This window comes from Diaporthe batatas, assembly GCF_019321695.1.
Source record: "Diaporthe batatas strain CRI 302-4 chromosome Unknown Contig00002, whole genome shotgun sequence".
NCBI lineage: Eukaryota > Fungi > Ascomycota > Sordariomycetes > Diaporthales > Diaporthaceae > Diaporthe > Diaporthe batatas.
The window spans coordinates 2,700,154-2,726,104 of NW_025408549.1; the positions used below are offsets into that span (position 1 = coordinate 2,700,154).

Genomic DNA, 25,951 nt, shown 5'->3' on the forward strand with positions numbered 1-25,951 from the left:
TTGCGTACGGAGCACTACTCAGGGCGCTGGCGTGAGGCGCTGGGAAGATGGGGCTTTCATGCCGGGAGAAATTAGAAGCTTAAATGGCGCCAGACCCATCTGCGCCTAGTTGACTCGTGCGTGCGTGGATCGTTGACTGACAAGACTGACAGACAGACTGGCTGGCTGGCTGGCTGTTACAGCGTGGTCCATTTGTCCTTTAGTCGGTAGCGGGTGCCGAGGTTCTCGTCAACATCCTCATTGTTGTTCCTCGCAACAATGCCGAGTGCCACATGGCTAACTAGGTAGGAAAACGTGCCCGATTTGGTCTGGAGCCGGCCGTAGACTTGAAGGCTCCGTCGACAGCGTGTGCAGGAACGGCAGCGGAGTGAGTGCTCCTCGGTTCACGGTCCAGGAGCCGGAACAGGATCGGCAGGGTATTGGTGGGGACTGGTGCTCCCCCAGCTGGGCTTGTCCCGACCGACGTCTCGGTAGTGTTTGGAGCCGGCCTCTAGGCCCACGTACCAAGGCGACTTGACCCTCTGACCCTGTACCACAGAATGCAGTAGTGCGGGATGTCAGACGGGGGGCAACCCTCCTTGGCCCATCTCCCTCAGCCACACAGACGTGCAGCTGCCATGAATTAGGGATGACCGTTGCGGGCAGCCAACTCGTTGCTGCGCTGCCAGTGGCCACCAGAGGAGGCGGTCAGTGGATTAATGTGCTCATTCTCGGCCGGAATGGGATGCTGCATGGCAGATTGAGTTGGAGGCTGCATCGGATGCTGCTGCTTCCACGTCGACCAGCTGGACTAATGCGGGCTCTTGCCTCGACGCTGCACTTTCCTTACTCTGTACTTGAGTAGGTACTTACTTACTCGCCCTGGGGCAAGTACTGTGCATTTTGCATGTGATCGAGGGTGCTAGACACCCTGGGCTGGGCAGGCGCTTGGTGAGCGGACGAACACTCATCAAGGGCACCGGGGTTATCTTGGGACAATCTTGAAACGCTTTATCTTCAAAATCTCCCGCCCCAAGCTTTGCCTAACGTGGTCCACGACACGGTCTCTCTGTGTTGACGTTCTTTTTCTTTTTTTTAAGAAAAAATCCTGTCTCCTCTACAATTTTCCAACCTTTTTTTTGCCTTTTCAACCAGAACAAAATTTGAACCGTCCATCAAATACCATTCCCACATCGCCCACTGACGGAACCTGGCCACAGCTAGACGGATCCTCATAACAACGTTGAAGACGCCTACATCCCCTTATCTGAACACCACGGCCACACACTTATACGTTCACCACCACACACCTTCTGCTTCCACCGAAAATGAGTCTTGAAGTCGGAAGCTTGCCCTCGCCAACAGGGCCATGGAGTCCTACTCACAACACTCGAAGCCCCTCATTCGACGTTGCAAAAAGTGCCCAGCTATCACATAGCAGACAGCAGCCCTCAGTGGCATCCCGGTTCAAGGATCTCGTCAAGGTGAGTGTTACAATATATATATAACTCGCAATTCGACCCTAATTCCCTTACACATCATACTGACCATCGGCATCTAGTTCCTTTCATCCGTCTCAGGCGACCTTTCCAATGTCACAGCACCCCCTTTCTTTCTTGCACCATCTTCAGTGGTCGAGGTCGGTCACTGTTGGAGCCAGCGCCCCGGTGTCTTCGCTGCCCCGGCCCTGGAGCCTGACCCGGCAAAACGAAGTCTCCTGGTCCTACGCATGATCCTGATTGCCATGCGTTCTCAATTCTACGTTGCCGGCTCGCCCAGTGTCAGCATCAAGAAACCTTTGAACGCTTTCCTCGGCGAACTCTTCCTCGCCTCATGGACGCAGGTGCCAAAGGGCAAGAGCAAGGCGAAGGGAAAGGAAAAGAGTATCAAGCTCGGGATGGACAGCGGCGACGGCAAGGCCGCCACCACACGCCTCGTGGCCGAGCAGGTCTCTCATCACCCTCCCATCACGGCCATGGCCATTATCGACGACGAGCACGGCATCCGGGCCGACGGCTACGCCCGCGTCGAGATGACCTTCAGCAGCAGCGTCGATATCCGCCAGATCGGCCACGCCATCGTCCACATCGACGAGTACGACGAGGACTACCTCATCCCGCTGCCGGACGTCAAGGTCCGGGGCTTCCTCTCCGCCAGGCTGTACCCGGAGGTCCTTGGCACCTACACCATCGTGTCCAGCTCCGGGTTCGTCAGCGAGATCAGCTTCTCCGGCGCGGGCGTGTTCCGCGGTAAGAAGAACACCTTCGAGGCCAAGATGTACCGCAAGGATGACCCCAAGAAGACACCACTCTACGAGGTCGCCGGCCAGTGGAGCGAGGGGTGGACGGTCAAGGACAGCCGCACGGGTGAGGTCCTGGAGAAGTATGACGTCGACGCCGTCGAGAACAGGCCCGCGCCCATGGACATGGAGCCGGTCGAGAAGCAGGACCCGTGGGAGTCGCGGAAGGCCTGGGGAGGCGTCATCGACGCGCTCGACCGCGGCGACTTCTGCGAGACCGTCACCGAGAAGTCCAAGCTCGAACAGGCGCAGCGGCGCATGCGGGCCGAGGAGAAGACCAAGGGGCAGACGTGGGAGCCGCTGCTGTTTGGGAGCAAGGACGGGGCTGATCACGATGTGTTCCACCGCCTTGCCAAGGGGACAAGCTGGGAGAAGCAGCTGTCGAGCGACAAGACCAAGGGAGTGTGGAGGGTCAAGGATGAGAAGGCGAAGGGGGCACAGAGGCCTTTTAGAGGCGAACTTACACCATTTGGCTAGACCGAGGAGCTGGGTCACTTTTACTCATTTGCTTTTTGTGGTGAGCGTTGGCGTTGTTGTTTTGGGACTCGGCATTTTCAACATACTTCTAAAGTTTTCAGTAGCCTTCGAAGACTAGACAATATCAGGCATTGAATCTCTTCATCCGAATGATGTTCCATATGTGTCAACCTTGTTTTGAAATGATGCTGATAAAGGAGAATCAGACACTCGACTTTACCTCTCACTACTGACTGAGAACTACACATGGGCACTTTTGGACTCAGTTGCTTGTGGGATGAGCCCACCCCCAGGAAGCCTCACGCCCGAGACTGCTGGGCAAGTTGCACAGGTGTATATGGAAAGTTGGATTATGGTACTAGGCTATTCGCATGCCAGAATTCCGGTCAAGCGGTGGCGACCGCAGCATTGTATTGCCGAGAACGACTTGTGTATACCTAGGTATTGGGCAACCTGTGTCATTGTTCACTTCTGGGTAAGTTCGACGTTCGACTTGTTGTCTCAATCGCCGAGTACGACGGTCGCAAATCACATCAAATCAGCCGGTCACATCTTACACAATTAAACCAGAGTGCTATGACATGGCACACAGGCTCTCAATAGGCCCGGCATGTCGTGAACGTTTAGATGCTTGAACATATCTCGTGTTTATGGGATTCGACCATTCGCGGCTCCGAGCACACCATCTCGCAAAATAGGGCCATGATGCAAGATGGCCCCGAGATCGTCTTATGCATGCTGTTTTGAGACGTGCCCAGATTTTGTAGCTCCAACGTCTGAGTACAACAATACGGGTGTGTCGTGAAGTGGTGGTACTGGTGATACTGCCAACGTGACACGACGTCGTGCGGCTCATTACTTTGACGTACTCGATGAATGAATTGAGTTGTCATACCCAAGTCTGGAGATACGATTCAATTGCGTGCTCTTCCTGATGTGGAACGATGATGTGGCAGTGAACTGGGCTCTCGAGAGCCTCCACGCGTGTCCTCCATCTCACCAGAGATATCATGTATGCTTTCTCGTCCCATACAATGGTGAAGGCCGGTAACGAGCCGATGTGACACATCCATCCCGATTATGCGAGTATATCTGCGCAAACACGTGCCCACAGAATGAATGATCACATTGGCCGGCACTGAGAATGATGTCCTGACCGCCCTCTTTCGCTCAGTACTAGGTAGGACCTGTGTGAATCAGTTCAACGCTGCTTGAACGCAATAAATGATATGGCGCCGCTGGACCAGGCTTCACAAGATTCGAAGACGGACGCCCAGAGCGGAGATTTCGGCACGCAAGACCCGCGTGATCAATAGCGATTGGCAAACGACGTGATCAAGTGGTTGTGACTCCCGCCCGTCTTATCTCATGCAACCTCGCCAGTCCAGTCCTTGTATGCTTGGTGGCCTGCCCTGTCGGACATCGCCGTTGCGCAAGTTGTCAAGATTTAGTACACAAAATAGAACTCAATTCAAATGACACTGGGCTGACGGTGGCAAACTTTTTCCTAGCAGACATATAAATTCAACAAAGTACCAGTGGGTCAGTCCAGGTCTGACTGGGAAGAAATGCAGCACTAAGACAACCCACAGGCCCCATCACCAATAACACTTCATCGGCAGCTGTTCATTTTACACAAGAACGAATCAATCCAGAAATCACCGAGACAATGCATTTCCAGACTTCTTGTGGGACTTTGCTGGTTGCCCTCTCACTGGGATGCGTCAGCGTCAGCGCATTTCCCATGGCACAGGAAGACCTGGTAGGCTTGTCCTCCCAAGTTTGAGTCCATTTTCATATCCCCAGAGCCTTAATATTAACAATTTTTCCTCAAGCCTCATGCCATCATCCCCGAGATCATCCCGACTTGCCACAGAGAACCGACCCCAGCATGGTGCGCCGCGAAGGGTGACCACGCCATGATGTGGTGCATAGGAAGCCAGTGGTTTTGCAAATATGATGGGTGAGTTATTTCGCTTAACTTTCAACGCCGCCTTGGATCCGCTAGTTGGAACCTTGGAATGAAAGTAGTGGGCGGCACCGAATTGATCATCTGCGCAGTCCTGCCCCATACATGACACCATCCTTTGCGCCTACCAACTTGTCCTGCTCGGGCTGTCCAAACGGTCCAGCGCTGCAGACACCTACTGGAGACTCTAACCTAGCTCGGGGATAAGTACGGAAGTGTGATGATGGATTGTTTATTGCACCTGGTTCTATCCATGTTGATGTGTGTCTCCGAGGTTCCCATGGTTGCCTAATTTCAACATCCACTCTTTATTGTCAACGTCTTTTATCGTGGATGTACTTTTCATTTGAAAAATACAACCAGAATATCTTCTCTATGTGCATCAAGTACGAGGATCTGGCCTTGGATCACGCCGGGCGGAACTTATTTGTGGCAATGACAGCCTGGGCACTTAATGAGCGTGCAAGTTCAGTCTAAGGCCTAGCAATGGAGCTATCCTCATAATAATACGAGTACTTGCGCAAATCTCGCTGCACGAACCTGGCAACACTTTTCCCCGGTGGAATTAAGATGCGCAGCCAGCTCAGCTCTCTCCGATTCTGTGCCCGTGCGAGAGCACCAATGAGGCATCTCATGAAAAGTGATATGACTGCCCCTGACTATAGGCACAGAAGTCATTCTAGGCGAGGATGACCTCGAGATCGGTCAGAACTTCATCAGTGATTGCTGTTTTCAAGCCCTCAATCAGTGCACACGTGATTTTTTCACCTCCCATGTCGGAATTGGACTGCTTTGCAAAGCCGGTGGGGCACATACAATCCGAGTACATAGGGACATGCTAACCCAAGCAATCACGACAAGCACTCACCTTTCCCCAGATGTCCCTCGTCTGAGTACCGCAAAGCCGGTCCAAGGGAACATAGGCATGTACCCATATAAGGTTTTGGCTATTCTGCAAGGGGCCCAGTCACACGTATTGCGAGGTCTAGGCTGTGAATGCAACTGCGGGGGAGGGCATGGATGGCGGACCTTGGCTCTCCACCACCACCAGTTCGAACTTGACGAGACATCTCCGAAGGAAGCCTCACCAAGTGATCTTGGGTTCTTGGAGGGGGCGATCGACCCGGGGCGCCGGTCTGACACGAAGGAGTGAGCGGGGTTCGGCGGCTGTTTTTATAAGTGCGATGGGGAATTACGTTCACAGATCTAAGAACTTGAGAGAAGATGGCGCTTGGTGAGACGCTTCACAGGAAATCAAACGCACCTGCTAGAACCCAAACTTGTTAGAGTTGCTGCAATCAAAACGCACCAGACATCATGACGGAGCCCACAGTGCTCATCATCGGCGCGGGCACCTTCGGGACCTCGACGGCCTACCACCTAGCGCAGACCTACGCCGACCCGTCCCGCGTAACCATCATCGACCGCGAGCCGTCGCCGCCGGCCAAGGCCGCCGCCATCGACATCAACCGCATAATCCGGGCTGACTACCCGAGCACGCTGTACTGCAACCTGGCCAACGAGGCCATCCACACGTGGTTCTGGAGCAACGAGCTCGGGCCGTGCTTCCACAAGGTCGGGTGGCTGAGGCTGAACGAGCGGGGCAGCGACATGCAGGACCGGATCTTCGCCGCCCTGCGCGGGAGGGGCACGCACATCATGCAGGACGTCCCGCTGGACGACCTCGGCCGGCGGTGGGACGGGCTGCTCGCGGGCACGCACACGGACGGGTTCGGGAGTGCGTATCTCAACCCGGACGCCGGGTGGGTGGACGCCGCGAGCGCGACGGCGAGGTTCATGGCGACGGCGGCGGGGAAGGGCGTCAAGCGGGTCGTCGGGGACGTAGTGGAGCTGCTGGTCGATGCCAGGACGGGCCGGGTCGAGGGCTGCAGGACGGCGGACGGGCGGCGCCTCCTGGCTGACAAGGTCGTGCTTGCCGTCGGCGGGTGGACCAGCGCCTTGCTGGCTCCTGTCGAGGCTGCGCTGGGGGTCCCCGAGCAAGACAGCGTCGAGCGCCAGGCGCAGGCCACGGCGATCGTTTCGGCGTACTACCGGGTATCAGGCGGTGATGCCCAGAGGATGGCGGAGGTCGAGATGCCGTGTGTCATTTATGGTCAGGTCGGGGAGGTCATTCCGGCTTCGAAGGAGAACGGACTCCTCAAGTATAATAATTCGGGAACCCGGCTGATAAACACTGTGACAAGCAAGTCGGGAAGGAAGATATCGGTCCCGTCGAATCGCAACCAGAGGGACGTCCCCGAGGGTCTGAAACAGGAGACGGAGGCGATACTCACGTCGAAGCTGATGCCACGTTTCGCCCAGGAGAAACCAGAGTACTGGAGGATATGTTGGGACTCGATGACGCCGTCAGAGGATTTGTTGCTTTGTGAGCACCCGAAGGTCAAGGGCATATATATCATGGCGGGTGGTTCGTTCTGTGGCTACAAGTATGTGTACCGGTTGATCATTTTCCAGTTCCGCTGGGTAGCACCGTATTCACTGACATATAACCAGGTTCCTTCCAAATCTTGGGAAGTATATGCTGAACGTCTTGAGCGGACAGAGCAACGGGGCGGAGAAAGACAAGGCGTGGGGCTGGAAGAGCAGCGCCGAACTAGAGGAGGCGATGCGAGGGAGGAAGTCCGGCGAGCAGCGAGAATTCGAAGAGTTCGTCGATAAAAGTCCGTCCAGACCGAACGACCAGGCCCGACTTTGAATGAGACGGAGTTGTCACATTAGCTGCATCGGCGAGGTTATTTCTGCAGTGCTTCAAAGAGTCATTATAAGCTGAATATGGTTCTTGCTCCCCTTGCCATCTTGTAAACGATCTGCGGATTACTGAGAGGAGTACTGCTGTTGGTAATCAGGAGAGCTTCGTCGATTTCGCTTGAGTGATCTCAGGCTGCGGGTGGGCTTGGGGCTCCGTGAGTGTTTCTGTAGACAGGGTCTGGCGAGCGTCCAGCAAAAGGAGAATCCGATCGTTCGATTCGACTTGATATGAGAGGGCACAGCGAAGCCCCTCTCGGGGTCATGTTTTCAAGCTCACCGTGGCAGAAGAAACATGTCCACGTCCTTGTTCCTCTCGTGTTGCCAAGAGCGTTTGGTGCCCACGAGCAGTTGACTGGTCACCTGCCGCTGACCACGACATCACCAATATCACTTACCCACTGGAGTATAGGGTCTCTGATATATCATAGGCCTCCTGGACACCCTGCCACCACACTTGTGGGTATCAGACCAGCTCAGCCTCGGCTGAGCGATCGAGTCTTCCTCCTTCAACTCTAGCCAGCCAACGGGTCTCGCCGAAACGTTCCTTTCCTGTCCATCTAGGGGGAAACAAATGTCCCGAGGCACGGTCGGTTGGCCATACTACAGCGTTAGTGGGCGTCTCTGTGGGTCCAAAGGAGCACAACCTGGGGAATGAGGACCTGGCAAGCCTGGATTGCTCGTTGATGATGGTAGACACTGGGGGACTGCATCGACTTGGCCAGTCTTGGCGGGCATTCCGCCCCCGTCGCGCAACCAGAACATGGGGAAAGGAGGAGTCCCCTCGGGGTAAAATAAGCGTCGGATGTTGAGAATCATGACCAGGGTTCACGGCCCCCTTGTTGCCCTTGAGCCGCTCACTTGTTGATATAAAGGCCCAGCTGCTGCCGCTGGCCTCGCTGGTACACGATGCTCTGGCCTTTGCCTCCTGTTGTTTGTCCCTTACGACGGCGGGTTGCCGGTTCGCAGATCTCGAGGCATCGTCCCAGGATGGACCAGTGGCTGGATCACTACCGGACCGGGCACTGCCAAGCCCACTGAAGCTCGACGCACCTCAGCGGCAGAAGCACCAGGACATTGGACATGCACTCGGGGCTCAACAGGCCTCACCGGATTCCCTCTCACCCAGGGAAGACTCGGGTCGTCTACCGGAATCAGACTCCCGACTCCCGACTCCCGACTCGAGTGACCAACATGCCACGGCGCGAGCACCGCAACCTCCACCACGAAACAGCCCATCAACATCGAACCTGCACAACCCCACGGGCCCCCAGATGTGGTCAAAACCGGCGATTGTGCAGCACAGTGCTTGCGACGACGAGGTTGACTGCAGTCCGTGGAAGCGGGCGTGGTCGGCCAAACACGGATGCTAGGCTCGGGCGCTCCTCGGCGGGACAGTGGCGATGTGTGGGACTGGAAGGAGTCGGTCCCAGTTGGTCGTCTGGCCGTTCAATCAATCCTCCTGTCCTCCTGGGGAACCTGGGATTTTTAGCAGGAAACCCACTGGTCTGGACAGGCCTGGCAGGCGAGTCAGCCCCTGACGGGAAAGAAAAAAGACCCGCGGGCCGCCTTGGCTGGCGTGCCGACGACCGATTGATTGCCTTGGCGAGAAGCCTTGACGCAGCTTGGCTCGTGGGTGGCGTGGCGCGGCGCGGGCGATCGGTTGAGCCTCATTTTTTTTTCCCCTTGCTGGGCGGTTTGGAGGGTGGCATCCTTTATGTCCTGCAACAGTGCTGTAGAGCAAGACAGGCATTTGGCCGCATGTTTTGGCGAGCAAGTGCTCGATCCAAAGAGTGTCCCCCACCCCTGAATTCACACTTGAGTTTTCCCAAAGATCGGGGTGCGCGGTCTGGGGATTACCCACCTTGTTTTTCGTGGAGTCAAGTGATCCATATCCTCGACCTGGAGAAAAGTGGTGCGCCCATGTGGGAACCACTGTTTGCAGGATCTTTTTTTTTGGGGCGTGGGCAAGGTGGGGTCCCTGCTCTGGGGTCGGCAGCTCTCGACCTGGAGCAGGAGCAGCCTGACAGCCTGAGAGCAGCTGCACACAGTTTACTCTACTCCGTACAGAACATGCCATTCCCCACGGCCCCAGGGAGTCTGCTTGCTGAGGTTCAATCAATGTTCCCAGCCCACAACCAGGACAGCCCACTCCGACGCCTACTGTGCACGTTCTGGGCCGATCTGGCAGCCAGCTGCCCGCCCGTCAGAACACAGTCGGTGGTACAGTGCAGGCCCTGTCTACCCTGTCTTCAATCCTGGCGAGTCAGGATTGCCACCCGATCTCTGCACATGTTCTGCTGAGAGGCACTTTTCCGCAGCCGGGAAATCCCCTCAACGACGAGCCCCGATGCCGTGCTGACGGGCTGTGACGCGCGCAAATGGGCCCATGGTTGCGTTGTTACGTTGGGATCATCAATCGAGGGAATTTCCTGCAGGCTGCAGGCTGCAGCAGAAGGCGCGGAGAAGGCTGGAAGCATCTCAACCCACAGCCCACACAGCAGAACATTCGTTCGTCTGGGGTAGAGGAGTCGTGTGCCTGGCATCTCACGTCTGTCCGTCCGGGGTAAACGGCGAGCAAAACAGCGACGAAGATGCGAGCCTGGCAAGGTCGACCACCCCCTGGGGACCCCAGTGCCCATGTGCAGACATTCGGCCATTCTCCTTGCTGAGGTCCCCACAATGCCGTCTGGAATCTGAGAAGGATGACGTGAATGCTGGACATTGACGTGAGGATGCGCGGGCACAGAGTGGCATCTCCCGAATTCTGGTTCTCGATCAGCGCGCACCCAGGATATCGTGTGCGACAACATGGTACGCGTACAAATACCAGGTGGCTGCCCTTTCCCCAGTTAGCATCCATAACTGGTACGCCCTGTCCTACACGCTCATCGTTGATGATCTGTCAGCAGCCCTCTTCTATCGTGATTTACATCTGACCTTCGTACCCTCCACACCACCCATCATGGCCGACTCCGTGTCGCCAGCCCCGGTGCAGCCCACCATGAGCAAGAAGAAGCTCCAGGAGGCCCAGCTGGAGAACCCCGTCACGGCCGCCAACATTCCCGCCATGGACGAGGCTCAGGCTCTCGCCGTGGCCCAGGCCGGCGGCTACGAGATCGACGCCCTCATCAACGAGATGGAGACCGAGCTCGAGGCTGCCGGTGGTCTCAAGACCGGCTTCTTCCACCTGCAGTTCAAAGACCCAAGGCACTTCACATGGGTCATCGTCGCCTTCGCATCCATGGGCGGTCTCCTGTCCGGTCTCGACCAGTCCCTCATCTCGGGCGCCAACCTGTACCTCCCAAAGGACCTCCACCTCACCACCGAGCAGAACAGTCTTGTCAACTCCGCTATGCCTCTCGGCGCTGTCGGCGGCGCCTTGATCCTCGGTACTACCAATGAGCTTTTCGGCAGGAAGATGGCCATCATCATATCTACAGTTCTCTACACTATTGGTGGTGCTCTCTCTGCCGGCGCAATGAACTATGGTAAGCCCTTTATAATCATCTTCCACTGACTCGATGTCTTTGTGTGACAGAAAAGAAAACTAATAATCCTATAAGGCATGATTATTGCTGCTAGAGTCATCCTCGGTTTCGGTGTCGGTCTCGAAGGCGGTACGGTCCCAGTCTACGTCGCCGAGACTGTCGAGCGCAGGATCCGTGGCAACCTCGTCTCCCTCTACCAGTTCAATATCGCCCTCGGTGAGGTCCTCGGCTACGCCGTCGCGGCTATGTTCCTGCACGTCGAGGGCAACTGGCGGTACATCCTTGGCTCCTCCCTCGTCTTCTCGACCATCATGTTCCTCGGGATGCTCTTCCTGCCTGAGAGCCCGCGTTTCCTCATGCACAAGGGAGAGGTCCTCGAGGCCTACAAGGTCTGGAAGCGCATCCGCGGCGTCACCACTGCCGAGGCCAAGGAGGAGTTCTTCGTCATGAAGGTCGGTGTTCAGCACGAGCAGACCGTTGTCAGCGAGAGCGCCCGCAACAAGCGCTTCCCCTGGATGGACTTCTTCACCGTCCCCCGTGCCCGCCGCGCCCTCGTCTACGCCAACATCATGATTCTGCTCGGCCAGCTCACCGGAGTCAACGCTATCATGTACTACATGTCCGTCCTGATGAACCAGATCGGCTTTGACGATGAGAAAGCCAACTACATGTCACTCGTCGGCGGTGGATCGCTTCTTATCGGTACCATTCCTGCCATCTTCCTCATGGAGAAGTTTGGACGTCGCTTCTGGGCCAACGTCATGTTGCCTGGCTTCTTTATCGGTCTCGTCATTATTGGTGTTTCTTACCAGATCCAAAGCCTGAACGGGACCATGGCGTGCTACCTCATCGGTCTCGTCCTCTACATGAGCTTCTTCGGTTGCTATGCCTGTAGGTCCCCCCTCCCCGCTGATATGGTCCCACATTACTTGCTTGGAACTTTGATGACTGACTGCGAGTGCTCCAGGTCTGACATGGGTCGTCCCATCGGAAGTCTACCCCACCTACCTCCGATCCTACGGCATGACCACCTCGGACGCCCTTCTCTTCCTGGCCTCCTTCGTCGTCACCTACAACTTCTCGGCGATGCAGCGCGCCATGACCCGGACCGGTCTGACCCTCGGCTTCTACGGCGGCATCGCCGCCGTCGGCTGGGTCTACCAGATCCTCTTCATGCCTGAGACTAAGGACAAGACCCTGGAGGAGATCGACCTCATCTTCGAGCGCCCCACGCGGGAGATTGTCAACGAGAACATCAAGAACACCACCAGGGCCTTTGCTCACTTCTTCGCCGGCCGCTGGACCGCGACCAGCCAGAACGCCGCCGTAGCCGCTGAGGTGGAGGAGGAGAAGCTCGGCGAGAAGAACTAGATATTAGTACATTTGCATGGGAGGTTTAATAATTTGATATGGAAGAAACCTATGATGAAGATATACGACTGCAACATGTTGCCTGGGCATGAGGCTACTCAGGTCCCAGGCTGCTTTAGCTGCTAGATTACGACATGACCAATCTCGATGATACCCAATGGAGATTTTGTTTTACCAGACATAACCTTGCAATACATGTGTGGCACTGGCTCTCCGGCATCTGATGGAGACTGCAAGACCCTCTGGTGTTCACACCTCAATGTCTCCAGTAGCTCACTCTTGGATCTTCCGCAGACTCCCCTAGGCCATGAAAGTTGGAGAACAACTGCGGTACTTGAGCCGTTGACAGCGGCAGAGACGACAGCGGTAGAGACATGCCAAAAATGGGTGTGAGATGTCATTTTGCTTCTCCCCATTGGGCTGGTGCTTTATATATCACCTTCACGACATTACCCCGGGCTGTTATCAGTCGGCATCCATTGACGGGGAGCTCTAGACGGGATTGATGACCGCCCTGGCGAAGACCGTTACTTCATCCTTTTTGTCCGCGGTTTGGTTAATACTAGGGCTGCTTTCGTTCTCAGCCACCAACGCACCAATCCCTGTGCACTCATATTGTCTGAACTTCTTCGCAGGTAGTCGAGCTACGAACTGTGCGGATGTCAGCACTCTGTCCGATACAAGCAGCAATGATTGATCGCAATCAGTAACAGGCAGCTCCTGTAAATTTTCATTTTCTTACCATCTCGTCGATCTCCTCGAGCTTTCTGTCTTTGACCTCGGGAAGGTAGAGGTATACCCAGATCGCTCCCAGGACACAACCTGGAGCCCATAGAAATGCGAATTTGGCATTCCAGCCCAGAGCGTCAGGGTTGAGAAAGTACTGTACGATCAGTACGATGTCTATTCTCGTGGGCAACAGGATGAATACGATCGAAACAAGGAGAGACCTACCGGAGCAATAAAACTACTGACCCATTCCCCAAGAGCCGCAGCGCCGAAGGCCAGACCTAATGTCAAGGCCCGCAAGCGCTGCGACGGCAGCTCCCCACAGGTCAGGCGCGAGAAAGTGAGCACCATACCTATGTAGCCCAGGTTGAACAGATGAAACATAGAGATGGTGACGATGCCGGACTCGCGGCTGCCCGGGCGGGCGGAATAGGTTGCTGCCATCACAATGTTACAAGCGGCACAGATGAGCAGCCCCGTGATCAGCCATGGTCGTCTGTAGCCCATCTTTGTGATTGCGCAGGCGGTCACGATGGAGAAGCCCAAGGCGGACGCTGCGAGGCCAATTGTTTGCTCAAATGGGTTCTTGATGCCTGCCATTTGGAACATGTATGTGCCGTACGCTGTGGGAAGGACAGGGTCAGCGCTGGCCAGGCGGCAATACCACGACCTGCTCGTCGGGCGTGCACCGGCTCGGAACACTTACTTCCGTGCCAGGTTGTGCCAGTGATAGGGCTCAGCATGCTCGTCCCGAGGACAAGAAGGGTTCGTCTTCGATCCACAGGATGCCGGAAGACGTCCATGAATGCTACGCCTTGGGCGAGACGCCTCTCCTCCTCGATGGCTGACTTCATAAATGATAGCTCAATGTTGATGTTCTCCTCCGATTCGGTCTTCGGGCTGAGGGCTCTGAGTGACTTTCTCGCCTTGTCTTCCCTGTTCTGTAGCAAAAACCATCTCGGTGACTCTGGGACTGTAAAAATGCCTCCAAACATGAAGATAACCGAGATAACAAGCGATGCCCCCAGAGGAACTTGGTATTGCGGGCGACCGGACAACTTGACGGAGTAATTGGAGACGATGCTTCCCACAAGGATGCCTAAAGAGCCCGACAGTTAGACAACCGCTCACGTATGTCGTGTAGAGGGAGTAGGGTATCTTGAGAGGTTAGTGCACATACCGAAGATTAAAGCGCAGCCAGATACTGACAACATCAGCCCACGATACCTAGCCGGTGCACACTCCTAGGGAAATGGTCAGTGTCTGTTGGATTGGATGGAGGGAAGAAGGAACGGACTTGAAGATAGAGATTAAAGAACGTGTACAACAGCCCTTGCGCGACACCGACGAGGAATCTTGCAGCGTATATGCCACCAATCGTATTAACCACCATCATGACGGCAGTCGCCAGATTGAGGAAAACGCAACCGACCCATATCGATGCTCTCCTGCCAATGTAATGGGATACAAGTCCCGAAAGTGCACTGGAGAGAATGTTACCAAGTACCAACAGCGTGCCAAAGAGTTGTTGACGCAGAGGCGATATATTCCATCCCATCGGAGTTGTAGGGTCGCGATTTCCGAAGACCTGTGTAGAGCTGCTCGATTACTATCTTTGAGGCGGAGGACTACAGACAATAGGGCATACCTCTAGAAATCCAGGCATTGCTTGCAGTGTGTCAATGATAATCACATCAACACCGTACAGCATCGCTGTGAGCGCCACGACCGAGCAACTGAGTAGACATCGCCAGTGGTTCGTCATTCGGTCCTGCTTTGGGACTCCATTATCTGCGATCGTTACCATAGTGAAAATGAGAAGCCTTGGATGTTTGAGTATATCTAAGACTCTAGAAAAGGGACTCTCTGACGGAGTGAGCCGCGAAAGACCAGCGCGTGCAGAAGGCCGGGTGCTCCTCTTTATGTAGTCGCCATCACACATGGCACCCAAAACCTTACACTACCATTTAGGCTCATGCTTCCCGTGTGGACGGAACATTTGAAGCTACGATGGACAGTAAATTGCCAAACATCTTACGCCCGAAAGCTTACTGTAGAAGCATGAGAAAGGAAATCCATATTTGGCACGAGTCAAATTCAAATTGTACGCTTGAGCACCAACATTGAGTGCCACAAGTAAAGCTTCAGAGCACTACCGGGTGTTGCACTGCGGGGAAGAGCTCCTACCCTATAGACTTACTGAGTGAACTGAAAGTTTGGCTAATTATAGTTCCATGCAGAGTATATTACACGCTTCCGTCAGAGTCTCTACGTCGTACTTCATATAATGCAACATTGACATCAAATTGAGTATGCCGAACGTTTTCGAGCAACATGATAGAATCAGTTTATACGGCGATGGGCTGTCAAGGGCCAACAGAGCGTTTGGCCTTTAAGTAGGATTAGACCACCTGGGCAGCTGTTGAAGCCGAAAGTCGAGCGCAGGACAGTTCTACGGGCTGGCTTTCTTGAGCACGTCCCGGTGTGCGTGATACTCAAAAGCACCAATAGGAGCTTTGTTTTTTCGCACTGCTGAAGCTTTTACGCAGCACTGCTGACAGCACTGCTGAACCACCACCGTGGTACCTAGACTCGATGTCACTCCCTGAGTGACCATGCCGAGGTGGATCAATTCACTGCGTCCTGAGTCCTCGCACTGCTGAGTGCAACGACATTGCAAAACCCATCCCTAACCAGGTGCTTTGGGCAGAAATTTGCCTAATTTATGTTCCATTGACTGGTCTAGTACTGTATTCTCTTTCCACTGTTATTGGCACTGTATTTCTTCAGACGCTGGGTCTTGAGCGTTTACCACTGTATGAAGGCGCCACGTACATTTTACATGTATGGGGATTAAAAACGAAACCACCTGACTGGTCTAGATCAATATCATTACTCTGACCAGGAATGCCGAACGGACGTGAAAAGGGGATTCAACGGCGGTAAATGATAATATGGAATACGTCTTGTTGGTCGCAACAGTGCTGAGTCCCTGCGCGATTTATTGCGCTCTGTGGCGCCCCCCTGCATCTCTTCTTATGTGCTGTTGGTGTTCTGTACAGTACGAGAACTTTAGAAAGGCCAGTCAGCCGGGGATCCCGGAATCACCTGATTTGAATCGACCACGGACATATCGGCACTAAAAACACAACCTGGCGCTTCGATATCTTTTGTGACTTGTAGCATCTCCAAGTACATTGGCACTAATTTCTCTGGCGCCGTGACCAGCAAAATCTTGCGGACCAAAAATATTTGAGGCCAATGCGGGCGAGCATATGGAGACGGGGTCACGTCTGGAGACGGAGGCGCGGGGTCGGCCCGCTGAACCCCAGCCGCACAGCATTTTGCGGGTCAGGACACTCCTCTGACCCCGGAAGTCACCGAAAATCACCCCGTTGCGGATCACCCGAGTCACTGTTCCAGACGGAGTGTCGGGGAGAGAACGTAAGACATGTCCGAAAGGAGCTGACTGTGCTGTCCACATGATCACAACCAGGTGATATATAAAAAGTCTTGTGTCGCCGTCGTCCACGGGCATGGATCTGCTTGTGGAGTGTCCAACGTTCACAACACTTATTATTATACACCGGCAAGCAGAGCGGCATAACAATAACATCCAACACACAAATCTACCCACCTGTGATTCCTATATCAACTGTCACCGCTGAACGCAATTTTTACCTCATGGCTCCAAAGGTTGTTGATGTCTTGATAATCGGGGGTGGCCCTGCAGGTTTGGCGGTGGCATCCACCATCGTAAGACAACTGGGGACCGGCATTCTGTTTGACTCAGGCGTCTACCGCAACGCACGAGCACACCACATGTATGGCGTCCCGGCATGCGACTATTTGGCCCCGGAGGCCTACAGGATGAAAGCCAAAGGTGATATACTGAGGCGATACGACACAGTGGAATTCAAGAGGGCCTACATTGAAACAATCAAGAAGCTTGAAAATGGCAATTTTGAGGCTATGGACGGGTGGGGTCACGTTTACGAGGGGAGAAAGGTGGTCATCGCGACCGGCGTGAAGGACGTCCTGCCCCAGATCGAGGGCTTTGATTTCTGCTGGGGCCGCGGAGTGTGAGTCAACACCCAAGCACAAGGTCGTCAAGGCTAACTTGATGCTAGTTTTCCGGATCTTTTCTGCCACGGATATGAAGACCAAGGCACATCAGCTGGCCTGTTTGCCTTTGAGATGTTCGACAACATGGAAGCGGTCACCGAGGTGGGCAACACGGCACTGCAGCTCTCAAAGAATCTGCGGGTCTACACCAATGGCGAGGAAGCACTCGCTTCCAAGATCAAGACCAGTGCCTGGAGACCAGATTTTGAGGCAAGAGTAACCATCGAAAACCGTCGCATCAGGAGTATCAGAATGCTTTCTGACGACACCTCACAACTCATGGTGACGCTAGATGATGGGACTCAATTTGAGGAGTCTTATATTGTAAGTCTAGAGTGACACTGTATCAAACTGAAGCCATCAGCCGTCTAATGATGACTACAGGTTTATCATCCACCGGTCGAGATCAATGGGCCTTTTGCGAAGCAGCTCGGCCTTGAGACTGGCCGACAGGGAGAAATCCAGGTCAGCTTGCCATACAATGAGACAAGCGTGCGAGGTGTATTTGCGTGTGGAGATGCAGCAACCCAAGAAAAGATTGTTCCAACTGCGATCTGCGGTGGCGCTTTGGCTGGTCGCGGCATCATTACGCAATTGCAGGCTGAGAACATTTGAAGCTGAAATCAAAATGAGGTCAGTTGTGACATACGGCGCGCGGTGACATGAGACACGAATTATAGAACTCTCTGGGCACGGATTTGTCTGATATAAATAGAGTCGTGTGCTTTGCCAAGATCATAGAAACAATACACGCGTTTGTTATCTTGAACCAGCTGAGTGATCCATATATGAAGACCGAATCCTACCGGTGGGCATACAGCATTGAGCGAACCCAGCATGCATCGTCCTCGGGGCCTCGAAATGGTCGCTTCCTAGTATTTTGCCCATCAATGCCATCATCGCCCAATGTTGAATCATTTAATACCTTTCCTATATGCCTCCGCTCCAGCCTCGACAGACTCGAGCCAGTGCTTTCTCCACCCGGCCAGCATGTCATCCCTCCACATCAATTTCGGGAGTGTCTTCACCATCGACCAGCACAGCAGACTCTCAGCTCTCGCGCCATCTTCAGAGTCAAGCAGGCCCACCGCCAAATCGACCATTTCTGGTCTTTCGTCCAAAGCATAGAATACACTAGCCGAGCAGCGGGAGCAAAAGTACCGCTGTACGTCTTCTGAGCTGGCGAAGTACTCCAGCGTGCCCAGCCTTGGATCCCGGTCTGGCCCCTTCTTTGAAACAGCTGTCTTCAGGTCTCCGGTACCGTCCGGAAAGCTGGCGTTATCGCCGCTCGTCTTGGAAGCGAAGCCGATGTGCCTGAGCAAGACGAATGTCCAGGGCCAGAAATCTACGCCTGAGGACATTCGGCACGAGTCGCACGGGTCGATAGAAGCCATGAGCTTATTCGTCTCCGGATGAACGAACCATGGCAGCTCCGACTTCTCTTTCGACTGGAACTCCTCCTCCGCTTTCTCCCGCTGATAACTCAGATCCACACCGCCGCAGTGGCAGCGAATAGGAATCTCAACAGCCTTATTCTGGGCCTCCGTCTCTGACGCCTGCCCTGCTGGCCAGCCAAAGGCAACTTCCTCGCTCTTAGAGGCAAGACCCATCCATCTCCTCGCCTCCTTGCCGTCGCCATTTGGCGTCCGCATAAACATGCTCATACCGCCATCCTTGGTATCCCCCACGAAGACGTGATTTTCAATCCTCACTAAGCCGTCTGGCCCATCATTGGATAGGGCCCCTGTCATAACACCATATTGGCCTACTAGCGCACCCTTGGGGTTTGAACTTCTTCCGCCGTGCATTTCAAAGAACATGGGGCTGGAGCATGTCCCGCAGAAGAGTACCGTGAGGTGGTCTGAGAAGTCGTACCTCTTCAGGCTCGAATCGCGGATCGCGCTGTCATCGCCGGGCCACTTTAAGACTGCAGAGCTGTACAGCGCTCCGGTGCACCTCCTGCAAGATGTGCAGTGGCATGCTGTCGCTATCAAGGGAAGAGACGAGCGTGGCACCACTGCGGTATGTGTGTGTTGTTTGCAAAGGCACTGGGCTGTGATTTGGACAGGGTCGTCTGAGTCTGCCATTTCTATGATACCAGGTTGAGGCCGACAATAAAATTATTTCTTCTGGTTTGCTTTTTGGTGAAAGACGTTGTGAGTATCCAAGGATGATCGTGTGCGTGATGACGGTAGCTTTTAGACAACGTCACGGTAGATCCGCTTCAGCTGAACCCCGCGTGCGCCCTTGTTATGATTAGGCGCCATCCATACCTACTATGCGCCAAACAAAGGGCCACGAGGATCTAATGACTTGGCGCTTGTCAGCTATGCAGTAGTATTCTCCCGCAGCTAATGTTGAAGCAATGTTCGAAACTTCTGAAGCTAATGCCTGCTTTGTTTACTGATGTGATCCAGCCATGAATTATCCACGTTTGAATTCACCTTCACAGTCAGAAACGAAACAACTCAAGACTTTAGAGAATCTACCATATTGTATTGCGGAGTCCTTGAAACCACTGGCACTGTGTTAGATCCACAAACATGCTAGGCCGTATTCTCTTAGGGTGCAAACTTGGTGAATCGCCGACAATCCTCGGCCGAGAGAGTCTCATGAGTCATTGGATAGAACTACAGAAGCTCTAACCGGCATGAATTTCTAGCTGAACTTCCGTTATCGCTTGTTTGAATCGATTCAAAGCTCTTGGTCGTAAGCCCGCTTGTCCTCTGGCCTCTGGCAGAACCTTCCTTGCCTAGGTACACAGAAAGCTTTTCCGCAAATATAAGACAGCTTGCCTTCGTTAAGGACCCTGAAAGTTTGAAGCCCATATTCCTCCAAGGCTCACTGCAGAGACCCATGCCTACCATGCCGATTACACAAGCCCAGCCGAAGTGTATCTTGGAGGCCGCAAACCTTCATGACCAATCTCAAGTGGACCAGCTCCTCCGCCAGCGCAAAATATGCGGCTGGAAGACAAGGCCGAGTGATATGGTCTCGTGGAAGGCAAGAGCTGAGGCACGAACAACAACACTCTTCTGGATCAAGCCGATCGCGAATCCCGACCTGAGAGCAGGCCACGTCTCGCTTGACAGGATCAGCGATGATCCATCGAGCCTTAAGATCGCAGACCTGTTCATCCTACCAGAGCACCGAGGCGGCGGACTCGCCCGCGCAGCTTTCCAGGCTGTTGAGAAGATGGCTACTACGGAGCCGTACGGCTCTGAGCAATGCAGAACCCTCCTGATCGACACTTTGAGTAAGCGGTACTCTGAGGACGAGGAGATGCGGCTGGAGTATAACAAGCTCACTGGGACGTGGCCCAGCCAGAAGGGTGCGACCAACGAGGACTGGTATGCGCGCATGGGATACGTTACTTACGAGGAAAAGCCTGCCTATCCCGAGCGAGAGAGCAGGCCTACCGGGAGGTTCCTCCTGGCGTCGTTCATGAAGAAGGAAATACGCCGGTAGACGCTTATTGTGTGCATAGATCAGGTCTATCCTCCAATAGCATGATAGATGTGCCAATCTGCCAGATGTTAACCGGTGTGGCACTCAAATGTCCTATGTTTAGATATCAGACGCCAGCCTTGTCTACAGCACGTTCAGTTAAGAAGACGGTGATCACCGCCAATGAGTAATCTAAGCCAAATCACCAACTTTCGGAATTAGAAGTGCGCAAGGATGTCATTGCTCACCATGACGGTGCGAGGTTTGATAAATGAGGCAGCTGTAAGACGCCAGTGGGCTTCTCATATTGGCCTTTCTACTGGGTAATTACCCTCATCCTTCCTTTTCTGTTGGAAAGTCCCCATCTTACGTTCTACCTTAGGCCTGGGGCAAAGGATCTATCAGAATGGCAGGCCCAGCCGCAACAATTAAGGGCACTTTGTCCTGGAATACAACCTTATTTCTTGCCGCAGCGTAGCCCTGCCCGTAGTATTTCAAGTACGGCTCCGTCGTCTCATAGAAAGCCCCGTGGGCCTGTCCCTGCTCATCCCTGTCCCAATAGAGCCTACGCAGCCACAGGTACAGGTTTGGATAGTCGTGGCGGATCGATTTCCTGTTGCACATAAATACACTGTGATATGCAACGTCGAATCTGACAAGAGTCCTGGTGTATATCAGATCACTTGTTCTTGATCTAGAAATGGCACGCTCCGCGGACAACACAGAAAGAGGGGTGGGAGGGTTTTCGTATACTCACGTGTACAGCCGGACATCTGCCTCAGTGATGTGATCGCCAAAGAGGTATGGCTTGCCGTGCTTGGCCAAGATGTCCTCCAGCCTGTCGAGCGACTCGAACAAGGGATATAGGTTGGCTTCGTAAGCCTCCTGGCTGGTCGCAAACCCGGTCTTGTACACACCGTTGTTTACCGTGTTGTACACCCATTCGTTCATCTCCTCAATCTCGCCCCTCAGCCTCTCGGGGAACATGCCGCCGCCTGCCGCCTCCGTGGTGCTCTCGCGCAGGTGCTTCGGCAGGAGGTCGTCGAATTCCGAGTAGAACATCCGGATTATCTCAGAGCTTTCGTTGTTCACCATGGTATCTGTTTTCTTGTCCCACAGCACCGGGACCGTGTAGCGGCCCTTGAAATTTGGGTCTGCGTGCTCGTAGAGCTGCTTGATCTTGGTGAAGCTCGGGTGCAGCGGGTCCTCTCCGTCAAATAACCAACCCTCGGGGCCCATGTGCATCTTCAACAAGTACAGGTCAATGATGGACTCAAGCCCCTTGAGCTTACGCACGATGAGAGTGCGGTGTGCCCAAGGACAGCCGGGGGACAAGTATAACGCATAGCGATTTGGTTCTGGCGGGTACTTGGATCCGGCTGCTTTGGAAACGAAATTCCGAAAGGTACTTGCGGGACGTGTGAAATGCCCGTTCTCCTGGTAAGGCTGGTGGACGTCAGCTAGTGGTTCTTGAAACTAGCTGGGTGAAGGGTAAAGCCTCACTTTATCTGCCATCGTATCTATGTTAGTCTGTTTTCGATACTGATTGCAGTCCGTCACAACTTCCCAAGGGTTGTCAAGATTGTAGACCGTCGCTGTTGAGTCGGGCTGTTTTATATGTTGCCATTTCCGCACTCGGCCCCGCCCCTGAGCCCCCGAATCCCACTTGAGCACTCAAATGTCTCGATTTCACATGCTTTGAAATCCCCCGATGCACTGCATAAGCCCTAGGGGTCCGTAGGTCCCGCATCAACAGGCTCTCGCTACTCGGCGCTGACAAACCACAGCTCTTCCTCATTGGCCCACCCCGTTGATGTCAAATTTTAACGCCTCACTAAAATAAGCACTGAGTACTCTACGATGCCATTCAGCCTTGCTCTGTTACATACAAAGCCTACAAACAACATGACCAGCTTAGGCTATCACCCATGGCAATACGTTCAAGTTACCCTGGTGACGCACACGGCACGGGGAACGTCTGCGGCAAGCCAAGTAATCACCCTGGGAACATTGAAGGATATGTTCACTCATAGATGATCCGAATAGAGCATTGACTAGAACCACAGGAATTCAGAAATGAGAGTTCCGGGCCAGGTTTCCTCCGAGTTTCTGTACTTCATCCCAAGCCAGTGCTTGCACAAACTGGAACGGTGTAAAGGCACGAGCAGTTGCCACCGGCCTCCATCGCACAACCTGGCATTGACTGGCTTACGACTGACGTTGTGGGTTTGGGGCGGATCTGCTCCAAATCAAGATGTCTTGATCTCAACCTTTGAAAAATCCAGCTGCGCCTCCAGCCTCTCGAAAGCGCTCTTCGTGTCCTCCAAGCTACTGCTCCAGGAACTGCACCATAACACGCTGCGAGATCCAAGATGATGCCATAGTAAATGGGTCCAGAACCACCAAGATAGCCTTAGAAACCCACCCGGATGGCTCTAAATCCTGGGGCGGCGGTCTGGGCAGACGCTATCGAATTCACTACAATTAATCTTCTTTCATGCAAGTCATGATGAAATTCCCCATGTTGCTACCAGGGCTTATGGTCGCGGAAATCTTATTGCTTAGACATTTATGGCTGCAAGATACGCACAAGTCCCAAGATGAGAACTGATTAGTTCTAAATCATCTGATCGTTGGTACTTAGGTACCCAGGATTGGACTCGTATGCAAGATTTGCGCCCTTGTGCTCCACCAACGGCAGTCCTTAGTTCGGACCCACGCCGGTGACGTTCAAACTGCTCTGCTGCACACTGATCTTTTTTGATTTCTACGGGGTCCTTCTGGGGTGCCTCGGTATGGCGCGACTCGAAGCAACATTTGAAATCGGCAGTCAGATTGCTCCCGAGGTCACGCTGCCAGTGAAATCCGGGTATCTTGGCACATGAAGAGAATACATAACATGCAAAAGTCCGCATCGTATTAATTAGGGATAACTTGATCCTTCGTCAATGCATGAAGCTAATATGTACAGCCTTAGTATAGGACCTATGTAATGGTGGTCAAGGGGAGCCCAGCTCATTCACAAGAGCGAGCGGCTTAGAAAGTAGCGGCAGCCAAGTTGTTGTTGAAGTTGGCGTCCTTGAACGGCACGTTCGCGTCACCAAAGTCTGTCGTCTGAAGTGCGTCCCTGGCCGCACTCGTGAGACTCTCCCAGGCAACCAGTGGCTGGGTGCCTCCAACCGTTGAAGTGAGGCCCATCGAGTGGTTAATGGGCCAGTCGCTCTTGTACTCGATCAGGGGCTTGGTGCCCGACAGAGTGTACCCGCTCGTAGCGCAGTTCCAGTCTCCGTGGGCCGAAGGGCACACGGCCACGATGTTGTTCGCGGCCGTGGACGTCGCCGAGTTGAGCCAGACGATTACGCCCTCCCAGTCATGGCGGTGTCCCAAGCCGGTGGAGGGAGAGTCCTTGGGCATGTACCTGTTGGGAGAGTGTTAGTTTGTCCATGATGACACGTGAATCAGGGAGTGGCAACGTACCATGAGTACATGAGTGCGTAGCGGCCATCGTATGTGGCTCCGCGTACGTAGACCTGGCCTGTGCTGCTTGAGCATTCACCGTCTGGTGCACCGGTCGGTTTGAGTCCGGCACTGCAAGTAAATTAGAGATCTTGTTGATCTGCTAGACAATGTCGATCTTGTCGATCACAGCATGCCGGCCAACTGGCCCGGTGGGGGGGGGGGGGACTCACCCCGTGTTTCCGGCAGCGTCCACAGCTGGGAATGGGACACAGCCGTTGACGACCTTAAGGAAGGGCTTGTATGCCAGATAAACGTTTCCCGTCGTGCCAGAGGGAACAGTCTGGGGGAAGCCCACGACCTTGTCTGAATCGATGGAGGCACGACGCTCAATGGGGTTGGCGGTGACGGCCGCGGTCGCCGCGACGACGGAAACAAGGGACCGGAGGAGACCCATGATGATGACGGAGAGAGTGCCGCGTTTGAGTATGCAGGATCAAGAGTGCCGGTAGAGGAAGCGAGCGGCGGAAGGACGAAGACTGCTGCGGATGTACCCCCCTCATTTCTTGGCCAAGATGAGTAGGGCCTCTCATCTTTATACACTATTATTGGGACATGCACGTGTAGAATTATTGGGTAGGCAGATCACCACCACCGTTGATACCGGGTTCACGCCAATATCGGCAGTATGGTTGCATCGTCAGCACTGATAAAAGGCCCCTCCTCACCCCCTGCTCTGGTCCGGAGCAATGCCCCTGGCCGGTTAGGAGCCCGTCGAGGTGCCGCCTGCCCAAACCCCGTCTCCCAGGGATTGGCCGTCCAGGAACCAGACCTACGACCTGCGGACCAGTTCGCCCAGCCTGCTTTCCCACGTGTGACCGGTGGAGAGATCACTTGGACTATTGATTCAAGCATACCCAGATGCCGTTAAGCTTAAAGCAGCAAATGAACCCGCCATGGCAGTGACACTGAACGGATGCCCGTGAGCGGTGAATTGGACACCTCCACTGCACGTGTTCAGTTGTCCCTTATCCCCTCGTCGGAGGAACCTGGATGATCTCCTCTTCACGGGCCATACCTTCCTGTTATGTTCTAGGACCCATGGCTTGAGGTTGATCCCCACACCCTCCCACACTCGGACGGACCTCTTGGAGGGACGGGAGGCATTATGCATCAGGCAGGACAGACACCCGGAGGATGTAGGAAACCGTATCATTGATTGGGCCATCATATAACATGCTGCAGCCAAGCAGCCGCCTGCATTAACGCCCGGACTGCAGCTTCTGAGATCGTCAAAGCTCGGGGGTTTGGGGTCAGCACCTGAGGCCCGCAAGCGACGAGCGGGTCAACTTTGCCGCGATGAAGAGCACGCCGAGTCAGGCAGGCCGAACGCGCGGATAACCTCGTGATGAAAATCAATATTTCTTTCGCTTCCCGACCTCAATCTACCTAGGTGTGTATTTGGGTGTCGTCTCCCGCGCACTGACTTTGTTCGTTCCAAACCCATTGAATATTGTGTCCACTACTCGGAACCTGCCGCCTGTCAAGATTCTTATCCTACGCGGCTTTTCCTAAATCGCACGACCCATACGGAAGTGTTGACACCCCCCACCGCATGCCGATACGCGTACCGTTGTGATCTGTCGCGTGGCAGGGTCGTTCGAGTCAGCACTGATGTTCGAGATGCCTCGGTCTGCGTCCGCAGCTCGAGAAGCAGGACTTTCTCCGAGAACTATTATCTAGAGCTATGATCCGAGGAAATAATAGTTCCTTCCCCACAAGACAATCCTCCTCAGACACAAATGATAGATACAGGCAAGCAGGCGGAGTATGCCCATAGAA

The 25,951-nt window shown here is 54.2% G+C and overlaps 9 protein-coding genes across 9 annotated transcripts; 5 read left to right on the forward strand and 4 right to left on the reverse strand.

Annotated features, from left to right (window-relative positions):
• The first annotated feature begins 998 nt into the window (after positions 1 to 998).
• On the forward strand, positions 999 to 2,899 carry KVR01_001448 (uncharacterized protein). Its single transcript, XM_044783227.1, has 2 exons — positions 999 to 1,463; positions 1,541 to 2,899. The coding sequence occupies exons 1-2, from the start codon at positions 1,308 to 1,310 to the stop codon at positions 2,753 to 2,755; spliced, it is 1,371 nt and encodes a 456-aa protein (XP_044649403.1). The 5' UTR covers positions 999 to 1,307; the 3' UTR covers positions 2,756 to 2,899.
• Positions 2,900 to 6,041: 3,142 nt separating this feature from the next.
• On the forward strand, positions 6,042 to 7,440 carry KVR01_001714 (uncharacterized protein; the record flags this gene model as incomplete). Its single annotated transcript, XM_044792354.1, has 2 exons — positions 6,042 to 7,171; positions 7,239 to 7,440. The coding sequence occupies 2 exons, from the start codon at positions 6,042 to 6,044 to the stop codon at positions 7,438 to 7,440; spliced, it is 1,332 nt and encodes a 443-aa protein (XP_044649669.1).
• A 2,109-nt stretch (positions 7,441 to 9,549) lies between these two features.
• Positions 9,550 to 12,531, forward strand: KVR01_001447 (uncharacterized protein). Its single transcript, XM_044787961.1, has 4 exons — positions 9,550 to 10,304; positions 10,403 to 10,981; positions 11,057 to 11,872; positions 11,949 to 12,531. The coding sequence occupies exons 1-4, from the start codon at positions 10,205 to 10,207 to the stop codon at positions 12,350 to 12,352; spliced, it is 1,899 nt and encodes a 632-aa protein (XP_044649402.1). The 5' UTR covers positions 9,550 to 10,204; the 3' UTR covers positions 12,353 to 12,531.
• Positions 12,532 to 12,844: 313 nt separating this feature from the next.
• Positions 12,845 to 14,888, reverse strand: KVR01_001851 (uncharacterized protein; the record flags this gene model as incomplete). Its single annotated transcript, XM_044789769.1, has 7 exons — positions 12,845 to 13,003; positions 13,095 to 13,235; positions 13,307 to 13,704; positions 13,788 to 14,180; positions 14,262 to 14,325; positions 14,379 to 14,669; positions 14,730 to 14,888. 7 exons carry the CDS (start codon positions 14,886 to 14,888, stop codon positions 12,845 to 12,847), a joined length of 1,605 nt encoding a protein of 534 aa, XP_044649806.1.
• Positions 14,889 to 16,480: 1,592 nt separating this feature from the next.
• KVR01_001649 (uncharacterized protein) lies at positions 16,481 to 17,975 on the forward strand. Its single transcript, XM_044789559.1, has 3 exons — positions 16,481 to 17,163; positions 17,212 to 17,530; positions 17,591 to 17,975. Exons 1-3 carry the CDS (start codon positions 16,766 to 16,768, stop codon positions 17,819 to 17,821), a joined length of 948 nt encoding a protein of 315 aa, XP_044649604.1. The 5' UTR covers positions 16,481 to 16,765; the 3' UTR covers positions 17,822 to 17,975.
• A 145-nt stretch (positions 17,976 to 18,120) lies between these two features.
• On the reverse strand, positions 18,121 to 19,319 carry KVR01_001926 (uncharacterized protein; the record flags this gene model as incomplete). The annotated part of the gene is made up of 1 exon (XM_044782164.1): positions 18,121 to 19,319. Exon 1 carries the CDS (start codon positions 19,291 to 19,293, stop codon positions 18,121 to 18,123), a length of 1,173 nt encoding a protein of 390 aa, XP_044649881.1. The 5' UTR covers positions 19,294 to 19,319.
• A 743-nt stretch (positions 19,320 to 20,062) lies between these two features.
• Positions 20,063 to 20,674, forward strand: KVR01_001675 (uncharacterized protein; the record flags this gene model as incomplete). Its single annotated transcript, XM_044781232.1, has 2 exons — positions 20,063 to 20,418; positions 20,464 to 20,674. The coding sequence occupies 2 exons, from the start codon at positions 20,063 to 20,065 to the stop codon at positions 20,672 to 20,674; spliced, it is 567 nt and encodes a 188-aa protein (XP_044649630.1).
• Positions 20,675 to 21,031: 357 nt separating this feature from the next.
• On the reverse strand, positions 21,032 to 22,268 carry KVR01_001589 (uncharacterized protein; the record flags this gene model as incomplete). The annotated part of the gene is made up of 3 exons (XM_044790830.1): positions 22,157 to 22,268; positions 21,411 to 22,099; positions 21,032 to 21,305 (listed from the first exon to the last, which is right to left on the reverse strand). Exons 1-3 carry the CDS (start codon positions 22,166 to 22,168, stop codon positions 21,032 to 21,034), a joined length of 975 nt encoding a protein of 324 aa, XP_044649544.1. The 5' UTR covers positions 22,169 to 22,268.
• Positions 22,269 to 23,689: 1,421 nt separating this feature from the next.
• KVR01_001591 (uncharacterized protein) lies at positions 23,690 to 24,644 on the reverse strand (the record flags this gene model as incomplete). The annotated part of the gene is made up of 3 exons (XM_044784125.1): positions 24,343 to 24,644; positions 24,131 to 24,241; positions 23,690 to 24,071 (listed from the first exon to the last, which is right to left on the reverse strand). Exons 1-3 carry the CDS (start codon positions 24,564 to 24,566, stop codon positions 23,690 to 23,692), a joined length of 717 nt encoding a protein of 238 aa, XP_044649546.1. The 5' UTR covers positions 24,567 to 24,644.
• Positions 24,645 to 25,951: the final 1,307 nt, after the last annotated feature.

Excerpts from the sequence above, each read along its gene's own strand:
- KVR01_001448 (XM_044783227.1), top strand. The coding sequence starts at position 1,308 with ATGAGTCTTGAAGTCGGAAGCTTGCCCTCGCCAACAGGGCCATGGAGT. Across the intron at positions 1,464-1,540 it reads GGTTCAAGGATCTCGTCAAG|TTCCTTTCATCCGTCTCAGG; the intron begins GTGAGTGTTACA and ends ATCGGCATCTAG.
- KVR01_001447 (XM_044787961.1), top strand. The coding sequence starts at position 10,205 with ATGCTGGACATTGACGTGAGGATGCGCGGGCACAGAGTGGCATCTCCC. Across the intron at positions 10,305-10,402 it reads ATATCGTGTGCGACAACATG|CCCTCTTCTATCGTGATTTA; the intron begins GTACGCGTACAA and ends ATCTGTCAGCAG. Across the intron at positions 10,982-11,056 it reads TGCCGGCGCAATGAACTATG|GCATGATTATTGCTGCTAGA; the intron begins GTAAGCCCTTTA and ends TAATCCTATAAG.
- KVR01_001649 (XM_044789559.1), top strand. The coding sequence starts at position 16,766 with ATGGCTCCAAAGGTTGTTGATGTCTTGATAATCGGGGGTGGCCCTGCA. Across the intron at positions 17,164-17,211 it reads TTCTGCTGGGGCCGCGGAGT|TTTTCCGGATCTTTTCTGCC; the intron begins GTGAGTCAACAC and ends ACTTGATGCTAG. Across the intron at positions 17,531-17,590 it reads AATTTGAGGAGTCTTATATT|GTTTATCATCCACCGGTCGA; the intron begins GTAAGTCTAGAG and ends TGATGACTACAG.